The sequence below is a fragment of the Tasmannia lanceolata genome, unplaced genomic scaffold (assembly GCF_043159265.1).
Source record: "Tasmannia lanceolata isolate RefF3 unplaced genomic scaffold, GAP_Taslan_0.1 ptg000037l, whole genome shotgun sequence".
Classification (NCBI taxonomy): domain Eukaryota; kingdom Viridiplantae; phylum Streptophyta; class Magnoliopsida; order Canellales; family Winteraceae; genus Tasmannia; species Tasmannia lanceolata.
In genome coordinates this window covers 33,542,227-33,558,890 of record NW_027518714.1, presented here as the reverse complement: position 1 = coordinate 33,558,890, position 16,664 = coordinate 33,542,227, and the positions used below count along the sequence as shown (strand labels likewise).

Here is a 16,664-nt window from a genome sequence, read left to right as displayed (position 1 = left end):
ACTTTTACTCACTTGTGAAGAACCAGGAACCATTTTGCTGATGCTTTGGCTACTTTGGCTTCGATGCTAGACATCTCTGCAACTATGGAGGTCCAACCCTTAGCTGTGAGACTACAGTGGGCTCCTGCACATGTGAATGCGATTGAAATATCAGCCAGGTGTCCAGATGGGAAGCCGTGGTTTGTGGACATAAAGAACCTCATTTCTGGTAAAGGACATCCTCCTGAAGCTTCAAGCAAAGAGAAAGACTCTTCAGAGATTAGCTACCAACTTCATCATTTGTGGTGAAGAGCTGTACAGGCGATCTTTTGATGGTATACAACTCCTATGTATCGATGAGGACAAAGCTGCCGAGCTTATTGAGCGGACTCATGAAGGAGTCTGTAGCCCTCATATGAATGGGAAAATGTTATCCAGAAAGATTTTGAGGCTTGGTTTTTATTGGCCCACAATGGAAGCAGACTGCTTTGCCTTTGTGAAGAAATGCCACAAGTGTCAAGTCTATGCGAATCTCATTCATATTCCTCCTTCGGAGTTGCATTCTCTTTGGACGAAAATCATTCATAAAAGCTAGTTTCCTATGTGAGAAGGCTTCTAGATTGATCTTGAAGGATCTCTATTGTGTAATTTAGCATTGCTTAGCTTGCAAGAAACATGGTTTACAAATAAGTTCAATATGAAAATCAAAGAATGAGAGAGTCAAAGAACAAATTGGAAACAAGCTAAAGAAATGAGCTCTCTCACGTTGGAAACTACTAATCTTCTCTCAACCCTAATCTTTTCTATAAAAGTAAGCACACACAACCTTTGGCCCTCCTCTTGGAAAATTCATCCCTCTCTCTCTCCCCTTGGAATTCATTCCATCATTTTTGTGCTTTGGCGCTCATCTCTTCCACTTGGTTCTACACAAAGTACTTTCACATATTCAACATATTGGAGGCTATATTATTATTCTTCGGGATTTTCTTTGGCGATTAAAAGGATAAGTCAAAGCGTATATCCAAGGAATAGTTAGCCTAGAGACAATGAGAGCTAACAAGGTTGGTCTTTCAAAACTCTTTTTCATGTAGCTTGAATTAGAAGCATGCTAGGAGTGAATTTGTGATTTTCTTTGAAAAGTTATGAAGATGAAAGTATTCGCATGTGAAATTTTGAGAACATGAAATCAGGTTTAGGTTGTTTCATAATCAGAAATTTTTCTTAGAAAATCAATTTTTTAATATTAAAATTCGAGTTTTGAACTTAAGAGGGTTTAAATCCATTTTACAAAGCAACTAATAAGCGTTCGCAATTTTTAAAAATTTTCAATCTCTGAGTCTTTTGTGTATTAAAGAATACAAAAATTTAGAATTTTCAGGAATTTTTGAAGTTTGACCACAAAGACTTTCCATTTTTAACTTTCCCCTTTAGGGGTGGTGAACCAATTTGAAGGTATTTTGGTCGCATTTGGATGTGTAATGGTCAAGTAGGGGCCTTTTGGTCCGAAAAGTTATTTTTCCAAAAAAGATGGTTCGATCACGTGTTAGGGGTGCACCATAAATATCAAATGGGTTGGGTCCATATATAAAATATTGAATTTAAAAGAATTTTATTAAATTTTTATGAAAAAAACTAAAAACCCATGTGAGAAGGCCCATTGGGCAAAGCCCACATAGGAAGGGGCCCGAGTGGACCCACCCATGTGGGTCGGCCACATAAGTGGGTGCCCCACATCGGTGGGCCACTTAGTTGGGTGCCCAACATGGATGAGGTGGGATGGTGATGTCATATTTAATGTGTTTTGAAAAAAAAAATGAAAAGAATGAAGAGTTATAATTAGAAAGGACTAGTATGGTCAGGTTAGTAAAATGGTCATTTACCTTCTTGTTCAAAAAATTCATGATTATACTTGTTTCGAACGTCTCGAAATGATCTACAACTTTCTAGTTTATGACTTTTCGTGAATTAGCCTCTAAATAGGTCAAAAATGAGATCACACATTGGGCAGCCCTCTTTGGACGAAAATCATTCATAAAAGCTAGTTTCCTATGTAAGAATGCTTCTAGATTGATCTTGAAGGATATCTATTGTGTAATTTAGCATTGCTTAGCTTGCAAGAAACATGGTTTAGAAATAAGTTCAATATGAAAATCAAAGAATGAGAAATTTAAAGCACAAATTGGAAACAAGCTAAAGAAATGAGCTCTCACATTGGAAACTACTAATCTTCTCTCAACCCTAATTTTTTCCATAAAAGCAAGCACACACAACCTTTGGCCCTCACCTTGGAAAATTCATCCCTCTCTCTCTCTCTCCCCTTGGAATTCATTCCATCATTTTTGTGCTTTGGCGCTCATCTCTTCCACTTGGTTCTACACAAAGTACTTTCACATATTCAACATATTGGAGGCTATATTATTATTCTTCGAGATTTTCTTTACGATTAAAAGGGTAACTCAAAGCATATATTCAAGGATTACTTACCCTAGAGACAAGGAGAGCTATCAAGGTTGTTCTTCCAAAACTCTTCTTCATGTAGCTTGAATTAGAAGCATGCTAGGAGTGAATTTGTGATTTTCTTTAAAAAGTTATGAAGATGAAAGTATTTGCATGTGAAATTTTGAGAAGATGAGATCAGGTTTAGGTTGTTTTATAATCTGAAATTTTTCTTGAAAAATCTATTTTTAATATTAAAATCCGAGTTTTGAACTTAAGAGGATTTAAATCCATTTTACAAAGCAATTCTAATCAGCCTTTGCAATTTTTAAAAATTTTCAATCTCTGAGTCTTTTGTGTATTAAAGAGTATAGAAATTTGGAATTTTCAAGAATTTTGACTTCGTATTGACCACTATTTGACCTTTTGAACTCTACCCTTAAAGGGGTAAAATTCAAAAGATCGAATTTAAAAAGATGTCAAAACAAATAAAAAATCAACTAAAATTTAAACATAACAGACTTTTAAAGTTTTTAAACTGTACAAATATTTCAAAGAATTTTGGATTTAATTTAAGGGGTTTAAAAATTTATTTAATTCTAGTAGTATTTTTGGAAAAAACCAATTTTTGAAAAATATACAGGGTTTTCAGAAGTATAATTTGGATGAGAAGTAACTAAAACCTGGTCTGATCTCCTGTGAAGTTTTCAAGATTTTTGGTTGTTGTTAGACATGTCTTATGATTGTTTATGCCAAATCTAGCATGCCATATTAAATCTGAAAAAACAGCAAATTGGAGTAATAAATTCTAAAAATATTGTATTGAGATTTACTGATGGAATGACATGTTCTCACAAAGTGTGGATTGATTCTGTCTATGTTTGCTATGTGTTTCTTTGTAATTTCATAATCTGGACAAATATTTTGAAAATCGAAACTTGATAGTTAATCATCTTTACAATCCGTAAAAATTTTAAAGTAGTCTTCTTTGGTCAAGAGAAAGCTAATGTAAAATTTTCAGCTTATTTAGATTAAATTTAATATACGTTTATGTGTAAATTTATAATCTAGACAAACATCTTTAACATTGGAAAACTGATAGCAAAACACATTTAAAATTCATGAAAATTTTACAGTAGTCTTCTATGGTCAAGAGAAAGCTACTGGAAAAATTTTGTTGTGTAAATCTATAATCTGAACTGAATTTTTTAAAATCCTGAAGAAAATCGCCATTAATTTGCTATACTGTGATAGTTTATCCGCCAAGATTGCGTTCATAATCGTATCCTAATTACGATCAATCCTTGATAATTTGAGCATTTAAATTATAGTATGTTATTGGCTCCGAGGTTTACTGTCTACAGAAATCCTGAAAAACATGTCAGGCAATAACATACTATAACCTACGTGCTAAATTATGCAGGGGTGGAAAACACGATTCCCTTCCATTGATGCAACTCAAGGCTGAAACTTGCCAGTATTAGAGCCATCGGTATTCCTTAGATTTTAGGAATCGGAAACCTTTAAAGAGCTGAAAATCATTAATTTCAACAAACTGAATTAATTTAATCCATGTCCTTGAAACCGTTGGACTGCGGTCTCGCATCGTAGGAACCTTTAGGGCCCCTTAGGAACACTTACGTCACGTTGTGTTCTAGGTTTTAGGGAGTCCTAGAGTTAGGAGTCCAGCCTCATCATGGCCGTTTGCTATGGATGAAACCATGCCATAGATCTAGTTACACTAGTTGCCCCTTTTTCCCATAGGACATGCCTAGTTACCTAGGATGTAGGTTCACCTGCATTAGTCTAAGGAATGTCTTACACTTAGATAGGACCATATAGCATCTTAGATGAAGTCCTAGGATAATAAAAGCTACTCAACTTGAATTAAATGAATTCCCTTAAACTGTTGAAACAGTTAGTCCAATTTAGATTGGTGTCCTAGATGTTTAGGCATATAGCTTAGTTTAGGCACCGAACTACGTTGACTTGGATCCCAGTGAGGCTTGGATACGTAGGCAGCTTGGATACTTAATGGCATACCAATCACGAGTCGGCCCCACACACAATCAGTAGGGTTTTTAGGATAGTTTATATTTTCTTTTCTTATTTAAAATCTTAAAATTAAAAATAATTAAATCACTTTGGATTTTTCCCAAAATTAGAATTTAGGAGAACTCTCACATAGATCGAATCAAACCAATTTAAGAGAATCAAAAGACGCATCTAGGAACAACATCGAGATTAGATTTAGGGTGCATGTCACGTAGATCACATCAGAAGAGTTTAAATGAGCCTTTTAAAAGAAAGTCAAGAGAGTTAACCTTTGGAATTGAAAACCAGATTATCGGGCAAGAATGGTGAATGTGGTGGTAATTTTCCATACCTTCCATTCTCGTAATCAGGTAACGAATTTACCAAGCATATAAGATAGAGTTTTTATGAACTAACAGAGCAAAATAGACAAACTAATCTTCCAAGCATATAAGATAGAGTTTTTATGAGCCAATTAAACTAAATTCAAATGAGTTATCCTTTTGAAATTTTAATGAAGTTAGGTGGTCCTCACCAGAGTCGCCAGTCTGCGGGACCCGATCCCGCGAGAGGAGCACTACCCGCCTCTCTTTTGGTCTCTCGTACCCACGCGAATGGCGTGTGCTTTTTATTCTCGATATAAATCATCTTTTCGTGAACTTGGGATCACAAAAGAAATCTGAATTTCACACAACAGAGAATGACCAGAGTCGCCACCTAGGTAAAGGACCTAGGACCCATAAGTGACACTGAAATGATCTGTCATCCCAGAAATCTAGATTTGTTACCTAATTACGAGAATGAAAGGTATGGCGGATTACCACCATATGCACCATTCATGCCCGATAATTCGGTCTTCAATTCCAATGAATAACTCATTTAAATTTCTTTAAAATGCTCATTTAAACTCTCATAATATGCAAACTATGGGACATGTATCCTAGATGATCTAATTTCAATGTGATTCCTAGATATGTCTTTTGATTTTCTTAATTTGTTCAGATTCAATCTATGTGAAAGTCCTCCTGAAGTTCTAATTTTAGAAAAATCCTAAGTGATTTAATCACTTTAATTTAGGGTTGAAAAATGATAAAGAAATAAAATAAAATCCTGTAACTCTACTAAAATGTGTGTAGGGTCGACTCGTGTTTGGTATGCCATTCAAACATCCAAGTTGCCTACGTACCCAAGCCTCAGTGGGATCAGAGTCGACGTAGTTCGGTGGCCTAAACTAAGCTACATGCCTAACTCATATAGGACACCGATCTAGAATGGACAGACTGTTTCAACAATTTTGAGAGAAATTAATTAGTTCAAGTTGATTACGTTTAATTATCCTAGGACTCCATCTAAGATGCTATATGATCCTATCTAAGTGCAAGACGCTCCCTAGACTAATGCAGGTGGGCCCTACATCCTAAGTTAACTGGGCATATTCTATAGGAAAAATGGGTTAACTAGTGAAACCTAATCTATGTCTCAGTTGCTATCAATAGCAACCAGGCGTGATGAGGCTGACTGGACTCCTAACTCTAGGACTCTGTAAGACCTAGAATACGATGTGACGTAAGTATTCCTAAAGGGGCTCTAAGGACTCCTACGAGGTGGGACCGTGATCCAACGATTCCAAAATTGATTTGAATATGGGTTAGATCAAACCCAAGTTACTAAGTTAATGATTTTTCGTATTTTAAGGGTTCATAACATCTAGAATTTAGGAAAGATCTAAGGCTGGTTAGCTATTTTGAGCCAATTCACTTTATTACAAAATTTCAACTTCCGAAGAGTTCATTTGGTAACAACTCCTTTGTACATGTAGAAAATATTAGTTTTTTTTATCAAAAAATCCAAGAAAAACAACAAATAAACATGAAATCCTTTCAAACTTTCCCTATGATCTTCGAAAATTAAAAGCTACTGAGAACAAAATTGTGTCAAATTTTGAATTATTTTGACATGCAAACGAATTTTTATTCATCAAATATCCTTTTTCTAGGTATTTTTTGAACGAATTTTAAAACTATCTAGATGAAAGAATTCCACTGAAGTTTTTGGATTTTTTATGCTCTTTTAATTCAAATTAAACTCAGAAAATATAACTTCGTGAAAAACCCTTGGTTTCAAACTAGTTGCTTTGAAAATTGACTTAAAACCCACTTGAAACCCTAATTCGTAGAACATGCATATTTCTACACAAACCGGTTTTTCTTCCACTAATTTGGATTTTCAATGTTATTTTAACTTGATTAACACTCAGAAAATATAACTTCGCGAAAAACCCTTGATTTTAAACAAATTGCTTTGAAAAATCGATTCAAAACCCAATTAAAATCATAATTCATTGAACATCTTATTTTCTTCATGTAAAAACGATTTTCTTCCATTAAAATCAATAATAACATAAATTGGCCTATCATGAATCTTATTATGATTATGCAAAACGAAATTCCATGAATTTTTCACAAGAAACATGAAAGAACAAGAAAGGAATACTCATAAACATGTTACTAGTTTTTAACCAAAAAGAGTTTAAGATACTAACCTTTGATCACAAATCCAAAGTCTCTAGGGATGGTAATCCGAGATATACGCTTTGTCCAGCCCTTTGATACGCAGAAAGAAAACCCAAAGTTGCCGTAGAAAAGAGCCGCTTCGAATAACAATTGAAAGAAGATAAAGGAGATATACTTTTTTCAAAGAAATATGGCCAATTATTCCACCACAAGAGGAGGACAAATTTTTTTGGGAGAGAGGGATGGCTGGACGTTTTTCCAAGAGTGCTAAAATGGTTGGTTCAATCTCTTTTGTAGAGAAAGCTATGGCAAAAACTAGTATAGCAACTTCCCATGTGAGAATTGTCATTCATGTTTTCTTTCTAATTCTCTCCACTAGCTTACTTTTCCCTCTTGTTACTTAATTGTTTGTGTTTCTAAATTCATCACAAAAAGCTATCTTAATCTTCAAGACATTCTATTTTGTATTAAAGAAGATTTCTAATGACTTTTCTAGAAACTTCTTCATAAGAAAGCATATTTTCCAAATATTCTTTTGGAGATTCCCGTCCAAAAAGCACTGCCCAACTTTAAAGCCCGATTTTGACCTATTTAACGTAAGAATCACGAAAAGTCATAAGCTACAAAGTATTAGCCCCTTGAAAGATCTTTTCAACGCATATTTACACTTTAAATTTGGCCAATCGGTTGAAGATTTATGACAATTTTAGTGGACTGGAACTCCCGTCCAAATAGCACTGCCTGATTTTAAAGCTCATTTTTTACTTGTTTCGTGGAAGAATCACTGAAAGTTGTAAACTAGAAAGTTATAGCCCTTCTCGAGATGTTTCCAACAAGTATAACTACAAATTTTTTGGGCTAGTGGTTAAAAATTATGGCCGTTTTAGTGATCTGATCATATTAGCCCCTTCTCTTTCTCATCTTTCATGAAATCCAACCCATTTCAAATAATAATTCAAAATTTATAATGGTGGGCCCACACCATGTGATGCCCATGGTGGGTCCTACACACATGGTTGAACCTCATTCACCCCTTGGAAAAATTATTTTTGCCCAAAATGACCTCGTTTGATCTACACATATCAAAAAGTGACCAAAATACCCTTGAACCGGAATACCCCTTTAAGGGTGAAGTTTACGGGAGGGAAACTTCAAAAATAGAAAGTAATAAAGTTCACTTAGATGATAGAGGAGATCAAACAGGACCATTTGGAATTTCTTGGAAATGCCCCCTAGAACATAAAATTTCCAAAAAAGATAGAAACCTTGAGAAATTCTAAAAATAGCAGGTTTCCCTCGAAATCATTCATGATTTCTCAGACAATCTTTCGGGATATTCTCAGACACATTGGGAATGACCAAAATATCCCTAAGATGCAGAGAATAATAAAAATGGGAAAAACCCTGAGAAATTCTAAAAATAGCAGGTTTTCCAAAATACTCAAAATCCTTCATGATTTCTCAGACAATCTTTCGGGATAATCTCTGACACATTGGGAATGACCAAAATACCTCTAAGATGCGGAGAATGATAAAAATGGGAAAAACCCTGAGAAATTTTTAAAATAGCAAGTTCTCACACTCGATTGGTGTAGACACCCCATTTTGACCGAACCCTAATTAGGTGTGCTTGAACAAAATCCTTCTAAATCAATGATTTAGTATCCCAAATTTCATCTAGGGTAGGTTAGGGATTCAAGTAGGCCCCTCTAAAATTTCGTTGAAATCCGCCGATGTATGCCCAGTGAGATGAGCGTAGTTCGTAAGACAATGTAAAATAGTATAGTAGAAGGGGGGTATTTTATCCGGTTTAGAGGTAGGCCGGGTTAATGTATCTTTTTTTTTTTGATGAGTAAGCTGGGGTTAGGCAAGACCCCCACCAGATATCATTAAAGAAAGACAATTACAAGCTACGGGGGCTGAAAAGCCAACAATCTGGGAACATGCTCCCACACAAAACAAAAAAAACATGAAGGCAAAAGGGTGGAAACAAACCCCCAACCAAAACCGCACCAATTTAAAGGAGCCCTGCTCATAGGAAAAAATTACAACCGAGTGTATGTGGATCCCATAGAGTCCAACGCCATGAGGTCAAGAAGGAGGGGAGGAGCAGAGTCAGTGTTCAGGTCATCTCCATTAACAGCACAATCTGGTTTGGATAAGAAATCGGCAGCAGAATTAGCTTCACGCCAAATATGACTTATGCACCATGAATTTGTCTCAGCCAAACCTTTATAGATCTTGGCAAGGGTAGGAATCCCTTTCCAAGGGCATTTAAATTTTTTGAGAACCACATTTACAGCAACAAGGGAGTCAGATTCCATCCAGATGTTGGTCATGTTGTGTTTTCTTGCAAGCAGGAGGCCTTGGAGGATTGCTTGTAATTCTAGCAGGTGGATACTTCCAGTGCGAACCTTGAGGGAGAACATCTTGATGCTTCTACCTTCATGATTCCTTATAACCGCTCCCACTCCCGCAATATCTGCAGTAAGGGAGGCGTCAGTGTTAATTTTGACAGTTCCAATGGGGGGTTTTGTCCAAGTACAGTGTTTCTGAACTTTCTGAGCCTTGAAACAAGGGAGGTTGAAAAGTCTAGCACAATCAACATTCCGAGCATCCATGGGGTCATTTCGCTCGAGGGCAATGAGTTTTATTTTGACTTCTTGGATGATATTATGAAGGGCCTGATGCTTGTGGATACTTTGCTTGCCGTGAGTTCTGTTGTTTCTCTCATACCAGATATTGTAGATTGTGGCTTGGAACAGAAGCTTAACTGCAGTGCTAAGCTGCCCTTTACCTCCAAACTGCTCCCTAATCCAGTCTACTTCTCCAGCAACACCTTTACATCTTCTTCGGATATTTAATTGCCTCTGAATGGTCTCCCAAATCCATTTGGAGTATGAGCATTGGAAAAACAAGTGATTAATGCTTTCGGACCCTTGAATGCACAGGGGGCAGAAAGGGGACGCTCGGATCCCAAATTTTATTAGCCTATCGGCAGTGAGAAGCCTTCCCCACATTGCCAGCCAACAAGTGAAGGCGTGTCTGGGAATAGCACCAGAGAACCACACAGTAGAGCACCATGGAGGCTTTGGCTTCTTGAGTCTAACAGAGTTCCAGGCACTTTTGATCGAGAATTCACCATTGTCGGTTGGTTTCCAAATAGGGAGGTTTTCGTCTCCGAAATTTAGAATCCCTCTGTCAATGATGTCTTTTAGAGCTTTCAGATGGGGGAGATGGAGAATCGGGTCCCATTCGCCATCATGAAGGAGATCCATAACAGTTGCATTACTGTTGATACAATCGGAGAGGTATCGTACAGAGGACAGGTTAGAGATGATACCATCAGGGTGCCACGGCTGCTTCCAAAAATCAATTTTAGAACCATTCCCAATAGAGTAGCAAACTAGTTTTTCCACCAGAGGCCTAGATTGGAGGATCCCTCGGAATCCCCAAGAGGGACTTTTTGGCATTTTCATAAACCAAATGTTCTGGTTTCTGATATATTTTTTGTGAATCCAGTCAGACCATGGAGATTTTTTCCCCACTACAAGATTCCAGAACATTTTCATTTGCCCGGCCACATTAAGATCATTTATTTTCCGAATACCAATCCCGCCTTCAACCTTAGGGTAGCAGACTTGGTCCCAGGATATTGGATGCATTTTGTTTGGAAGATCAGCTCCAGACCAAAGGAAATTTTGGAATATTCTTTCAATTTCATCAATAGAGCTCTGGGGGATGCGAAAGGCTGCTGTCCAGTATAGTTGAAAGGCATTGAGTACAGATGAGATCAGTTCTAGGCGCCCTGCTCTGGAGAGAGAACGGTTACACCATATAGAGATCCTTTTTCTTATTTTAGAAATAAGAGGCTGGCAATCCCTTGCAGACAATCTTGAGGGAGTGAGAGGAAGGCCAAGATATTTGACAGGCAGGTGACCTTCAGGGATTCCTAATTCAGTGCAGACCTGGCCTTTTAGATTGGATTCAACTCCAGTAAAGAAAATTTCACTTTTAAGGAAATTGACAGCGAGACCTGAACATTCAGTAAACTTTTGAAGACAGGAATTGATCCCCCTAGCAGCATCAAGAGTCACTTTTGAGAAGAGCATTACATCATCGGCAAATAGCAGATGATTTATGCTAAGATCTCCTCTGACAAAAGGGGAAGAGATAAGCTTTGAGCATTGAGCTTCATTCAGAATCGAGGAGAACATCTCCATAACGATGCAGAACAGCAGGGGGGATAGCGGGTCTCCTTGTCGGATCCCATTAGAGGATGAGAAGTACCCTTTTGGAGAGCCATTCATTAAGATAGAGAAGGTAGGGCTGGAGATACATTGGAAGATCCAATTGCACCAGATATCGTTGAAACCAATTTTCAGCATGAACTTGATTAGAGAAGAGTGGCAGACATTATCAAAAGCTTTCTTCAGATCCAACTTTAGGCACATTGCAGGTCTAGAAGAAGTTCGGTGGAAATTGTGAATAATATCATTAGAAAGGAGGATATTTTCTTGGATGGTTCTTCCTTTCACAAAAGCAGACTGATTTGGGCTCACAATCTCACCAAGGAAAGGCCGAAGTCTCATAGCAAGGATTTTGGAGATGATTTTATAGAGAAAGTTGCACAGAGAGATGGGGCGGTATTGATTAGGGGTGCTAGCATCCATAGATTTAGGAATGAGGCTAATGAAGGTATTATTCACCGATTTGAGAAGCTTACCTTTGTTGAAGAAGTCGATGACAGCATCACTAACCTCCTTTCCAATGAGATACCAAAAGGCCTTGTAGAAGTCCCCATTAAATCCGTCAGGACCTGGACTTTTGCTCCCATCACAGCATCTAATGACCTCATCAACTTCATCTCTCTGGACAGGCCTAGTTAGCCATTGAGCTGTGTCAGGGGGAAGAATTCTTAAGGGATCGGGAACAGAGTCATGGGAAGGACTAGGACCAGGGGAATTTAGGATGCCAGCAAAGTAGTTTATAAAAGTGTCTTCCACATCTTTTGGGTCAGTAACTATTTCCCCTTCTTCATTCATGGTGCCATGAATACTTGATCTGTTACCAGCAGAGTTAATTGCTGCATGAAAGAAGCGAGAGTTAGAGTCACCCAATGTCAGCCAGTTTATTCTAGATCTCTGTCTTAACATGCTTTCTTCTTGACTAGCAACTCTGCGATAGTCTTCTTTAATTTGATTCATCTGATCTCTAAGAAGGATATTTCCCGGGTCAGCATGAACTTTTGCTTGACTATCCTCCAGGTCTTTTCTGATGCGAGGAAGTTTAACATCAATCCTTCCGAAGATGTCCTTATTCCAGCTCTTAATAGCAAGCTTTACCAGCTGAAGCTTCCGGGTAATCCGAAACATGGGAGTGCCTCTGACTTTGGAATCCCAGGCCCGCTCAACAATTTCAAATAGGGAGAGGTCTTCTAACCACATTGAGTAGAATCGGAAAGGTTTAGGGGAGGGATTTTTATGATCAAGGAGATGAATAATAATGGGGGAGTGATCGGAGATCAAAGGACTATTGAAATTGGCGTAGGAGGATGGGAAATGTTCAAGCCAATCGTCATTTACAATGGCCCGATCTAGGCGCCTCAGCTTGTAATCTCCAGTTTTTGAGCTATTGGACCAAGAAAGAGTTTGGCCTAAGGATTTGAGGTCGGTAAGAGAGCAGTTGATGATGCAGTTGTTAAACTCTTCAATGTCAGTTCTAACAGGATCCGCGCCTCCAAATTTTTCATGAATATACCTGATAACATTGAAATCCCCAAGGGAGATCCAGGGAGTCCCATTGTTATTCATGGCTTCTAATGTTTCCCAAAGTCTCCTTCTTTCTCTCCCATGATTGTGAGCATAAATAGCAGTGATGTGGATGTGCTTTTGGTGCTGGGGGATCCACAAGTTCCCATGGATGTGCTGATCAGAGACATGAGTCTGGTTAAAAGAAATTTCAGCAGGGTTCCAACAGACCCAGATTCTCCCATTTGGAGCATGGCTATAGTTGGTAACCACATTCCAATTTGGAAACATTTCCTGGGTGTAAAGGAGAAGAAACTCTTGAGTGGCTCTGGTTTCAGTAATGCTCAGAAGGGAAAGATTTTCGGACTGAATCATATTTTTAACAGCATTTCTCTTTGAAGAGGCCCCTAGGCCTCTAATATTCCAAACTCCAAATTTAATCATCATTTAGTTGAGTGAGGTTGGTATTTGGGGTCGAGATTTCAGCAAGACATTTGGGTGTAGGATTTGGAGGATATTCAACATTTAGGGGAGCAATGGGTTCAGAGGGAGAAAGGTCTCTGGTCCAGTCAGAGTTGGTGTCTGTTTCAGCTCTGAAAGGATGGATTTCTGGGCTATGGGGTGGGGAACTGGGGGATGAAGGTAGAAAAGAAGGGGGAGATGGTTCAGTGAACTGGAATAGGACAAGTCTCCTATCAGAGGGAAGGGTGATGGGGGGATCATCTGGTGGGGCATTTTTTCCTGGTGGAGGGGGTTTTTCAGTTGGGATTTCAATCAGGCTTTCATTTTCTAGAATGCTGAAATTGTTTTTCAGGGAGACCTGGATAGCAGATTTGGGCTGGATTGGCTTGGGATGATTTACCAGTTTATGAGTAGCAAAATCATCAGTATTTACAGGGTTCCCTGATTCAGTTGGGGTAGTAGTGGTTTCCATGGGTTGGTTTTTTGGGTTAACGGGTCGCCACTCCTGTTTGGGAGGAGGGGCTTTTGCTTTCATAATTTGTGGGCAAGTTTTTTCAGAGTGGGAAAAGGTTTGGCAATGAAGGCAGGCAGAAGGTTTCCACTCATAAGTTACTGGTTGTTCTTGGATGCCTCTGGATGTTTTGATGAGGACATGATCGGGGAGGTCATCTCCGACTTCAACCTCGACATAGATCCTAGCATAAGTAAGCCTGGTGGCTTCAGTAGTAAGGGAATCCATATACAATGGAGTGCCTATTATGCTTCCAATCTTACTTAACCCAGATATGTTCCAAAATTGCAGGTGGAGGTCTGGTAGGCGGATCCACACAGGGACAGATTTGAGATCCAGTTTTTCAAAGGGGACACCATAAGTCCATTTCCTGAGGATTAGGGGTCTCCCAGCATAGGATTGGCTTGTTTCAAGAACTTGGGTGCAATCCTCAGAGCAGCTGAACTTGAAAATGAAGAAACCTTTATTCAAGGTAAAGATTTGGAAATCCCCCCTCAATTTCCACTTGCGCCTGAGGTTTTCTTGGAGGGCCACAAAATATGGTCTTTTGCCCATGAAATAGCCAATGAGGCAGTTTTCCCAGCGCTTGCTTCCTTCGATTTCTTCCTCATCTTTAGCCATTTTCCTCCCATTTGAGTTTTTTGCCAGAGTAATATGGTTCAGGTTTGAATCAGATGACGTATTTTGAGGAGTAAACAGAGATCGCCAGGCATTAAGATTTGGAGGGATTGAGCTGGGAGCTGTGGGACTTTTAGTGGAGTTCTCCTGGTTTGGGTTCAGAGTCTGGATTAAGGGCGGGAAATTGGATTTTGAATTTTCAGATTGGCAGGAGTATGAACCTGGGAGAGTTAGGATCCAACGGGAATCAAAATTTGAATTGGGGTTTCCCGCCAGCAACTTTTCTACTCTTGCTGCCTCTGCTAGTCTTTGGTTTAGGACAGGGCTAGTGTTAGGTGAGAAGCTGACTGGTTGGACCTCATGGGTAGGATCTGTATCTAGATGGCTAGTATGGTCGAGGGCATGGTTTTTGGTTCTATGACTAGACATAGGACTGGTGTTAGGTGAAACCATACTATTTTTGAAAAAACTTTTACCAGGGGATAAGTCTTTTCCCAAAATGGTAAGGGGCGATATTCCGTCGCCTTCTCTGACTGGAAGGTTGGGCAGGTATGAGGCAAGGGTTGGAAGTGGTGGAGCTGGTATTGGTTTCGAGCTCAGAGAAGATTTACGATATTCAGTGTTTTTCTTATCTGGGTTTTTGTGGATTTTGGTAGTGGCAAGGGGGCTGGGATTTTTTAGGATTCTCTTATGGACTCTAGTGCCATTCTTGAAATGAGTATTGGGGTCATAATCCACCAAATTTTCATTTGGAGACTTCTGCTTGCTTTTCAGACGTTGGATTTGTTTGAAAATATCTAACTTTGCTGCACCAGGTTTGATGCCCTTTGTGGTTTCCTCATTCAGGGGCTTTTCGTTTGGCCAATATCCAGATTGGAGGGCCATTGCTTCATTAAGGAGGGAGTTGGTAGGGTTGATCGGTGAAAGGGTTTTGCCGGGTAGGTTGGCGAAGTGCTGGAAAAAACTGGCCGAAGGGGATTTTTGCATTGGCCATCCGTCCAGAGGGTCTGAAATGGACTGATTTGGAGTGTTTTTGCCAGGGTCTGGAGGCTCCATCCCTGCAAAATAGACTTGAGAGAGACGAACGTTCGAAAATTTGTACAAACGTCTGAAGTGCTGGAAAAAACTGGCCGAAGGGTTAATGTATCTTGCTGTAGAGGGTCATCCCTGGGTAATTAAAGGTGAGAATTTATTTCATTATTTTCTATTAGGACTTTTCTTGTGGACTACCCAGTTTCGTAAAAGCACAGTTAAAATATATTGCAATAGGGGGTGTTTGAGACAACTAATGGGTGTAAAAAATTAGCAAAGTTTTCTATAAATAGAAGGTTGGGGTGCTCATTTAAAAGGAGAGGATTTTCTAGAGATATTTTTAGAGAGAGAAGGAGAGAGAATTCCAAGATAGAGAAAGTAGATCTCGTTCCCAATCCCTCATTTTTTCCGATCATCTTCCTCGGCAAGCTCGCCGGAGCTCCGATCAAGCTCCGAACGTTGCACTCTTCTTATCCTCTTCCTTATTTCTCACTGTTCTTCCTTTCCTTTGCACAAACCCCAAGCTTACATCTTTTAAAACCCTAACCTAGTTTATCTCTTCTTCGATTAGATTTCTCGATTCTAACTTCGGCGAACTCCATTAATTCCGGCCGAGTTCTAGCCAAGTGATTGATCACTTTATTCTTCTTCTTTCAAGCCTTGTAATGTCTATTTCTCCTTTGTATTGTCTGCAAACCTGAGATCTGTACTATTTCTTCCTCATTTTAACTTCAAAACCTTAAAATTTAGCTTTGAAACCCTAGCTGCTCGAAAAAGAAAGAGAGTAGAGGAGTTCGTTATTTTCCGGTTGATGTATCTGAACTCCGGCCAAATTCTGGTTAAACTCCGGCTGATCCGTGGAAAGCAAGCTCGGGTTGTATAAAGTAATGTTCAGATCCATACAATATAGGCTCTGATTGTAAAGATCGGAATTCCGAAAGCTAAAAGGGACAGAAAATTTAGTAAGAGGTCTGAAGATTTATCAAAATTTTAGTCGTCTCGAGGACAAGTAAAAAGAAGAAAAAGAGGTATTTGATCTTGTCTTTACTATTTTTTATAAAAAAAAATGGTAGCTTTTCTGGTGAATTTAGTGAAATTTATTACAAAATTATTTTATTAGGAATTTTACTGTTTTTATTAGTATTATTTTCCTTTTCAATTAGAGTTTAGACTTCCTTTGGTTTTATTATCATAACACAAATGAGTATATACTGTTTTCATTACTTTAATCTCAAATGGTGTAGTTTAGGAAACATAAATGATAGATACGTGTTTTCATTTTGTGTGCATGTTTTATGTATGATGTAATATCTGTGAGAAAAAAAATCA

General features: G+C 38.6%; 1 protein-coding gene across 1 annotated transcript in view; it reads left to right on the top strand.

Annotated features, from left to right (window-relative positions):
* LOC143861404 (uncharacterized) overlaps positions 1–288 on the top strand; it is a 48,525-nt gene extending 48,237 nt beyond the window's left edge. The window contains exon 6 of the mRNA XM_077372329.1: positions 27–288. Within this exon, the coding sequence (XP_077228444.1) occupies positions 27–288 (262 nt within the window). The remainder of the gene's footprint in view (positions 1–26) is intronic.
* The last annotated feature ends 16,376 nt before the right edge of the window (positions 289–16,664 follow it).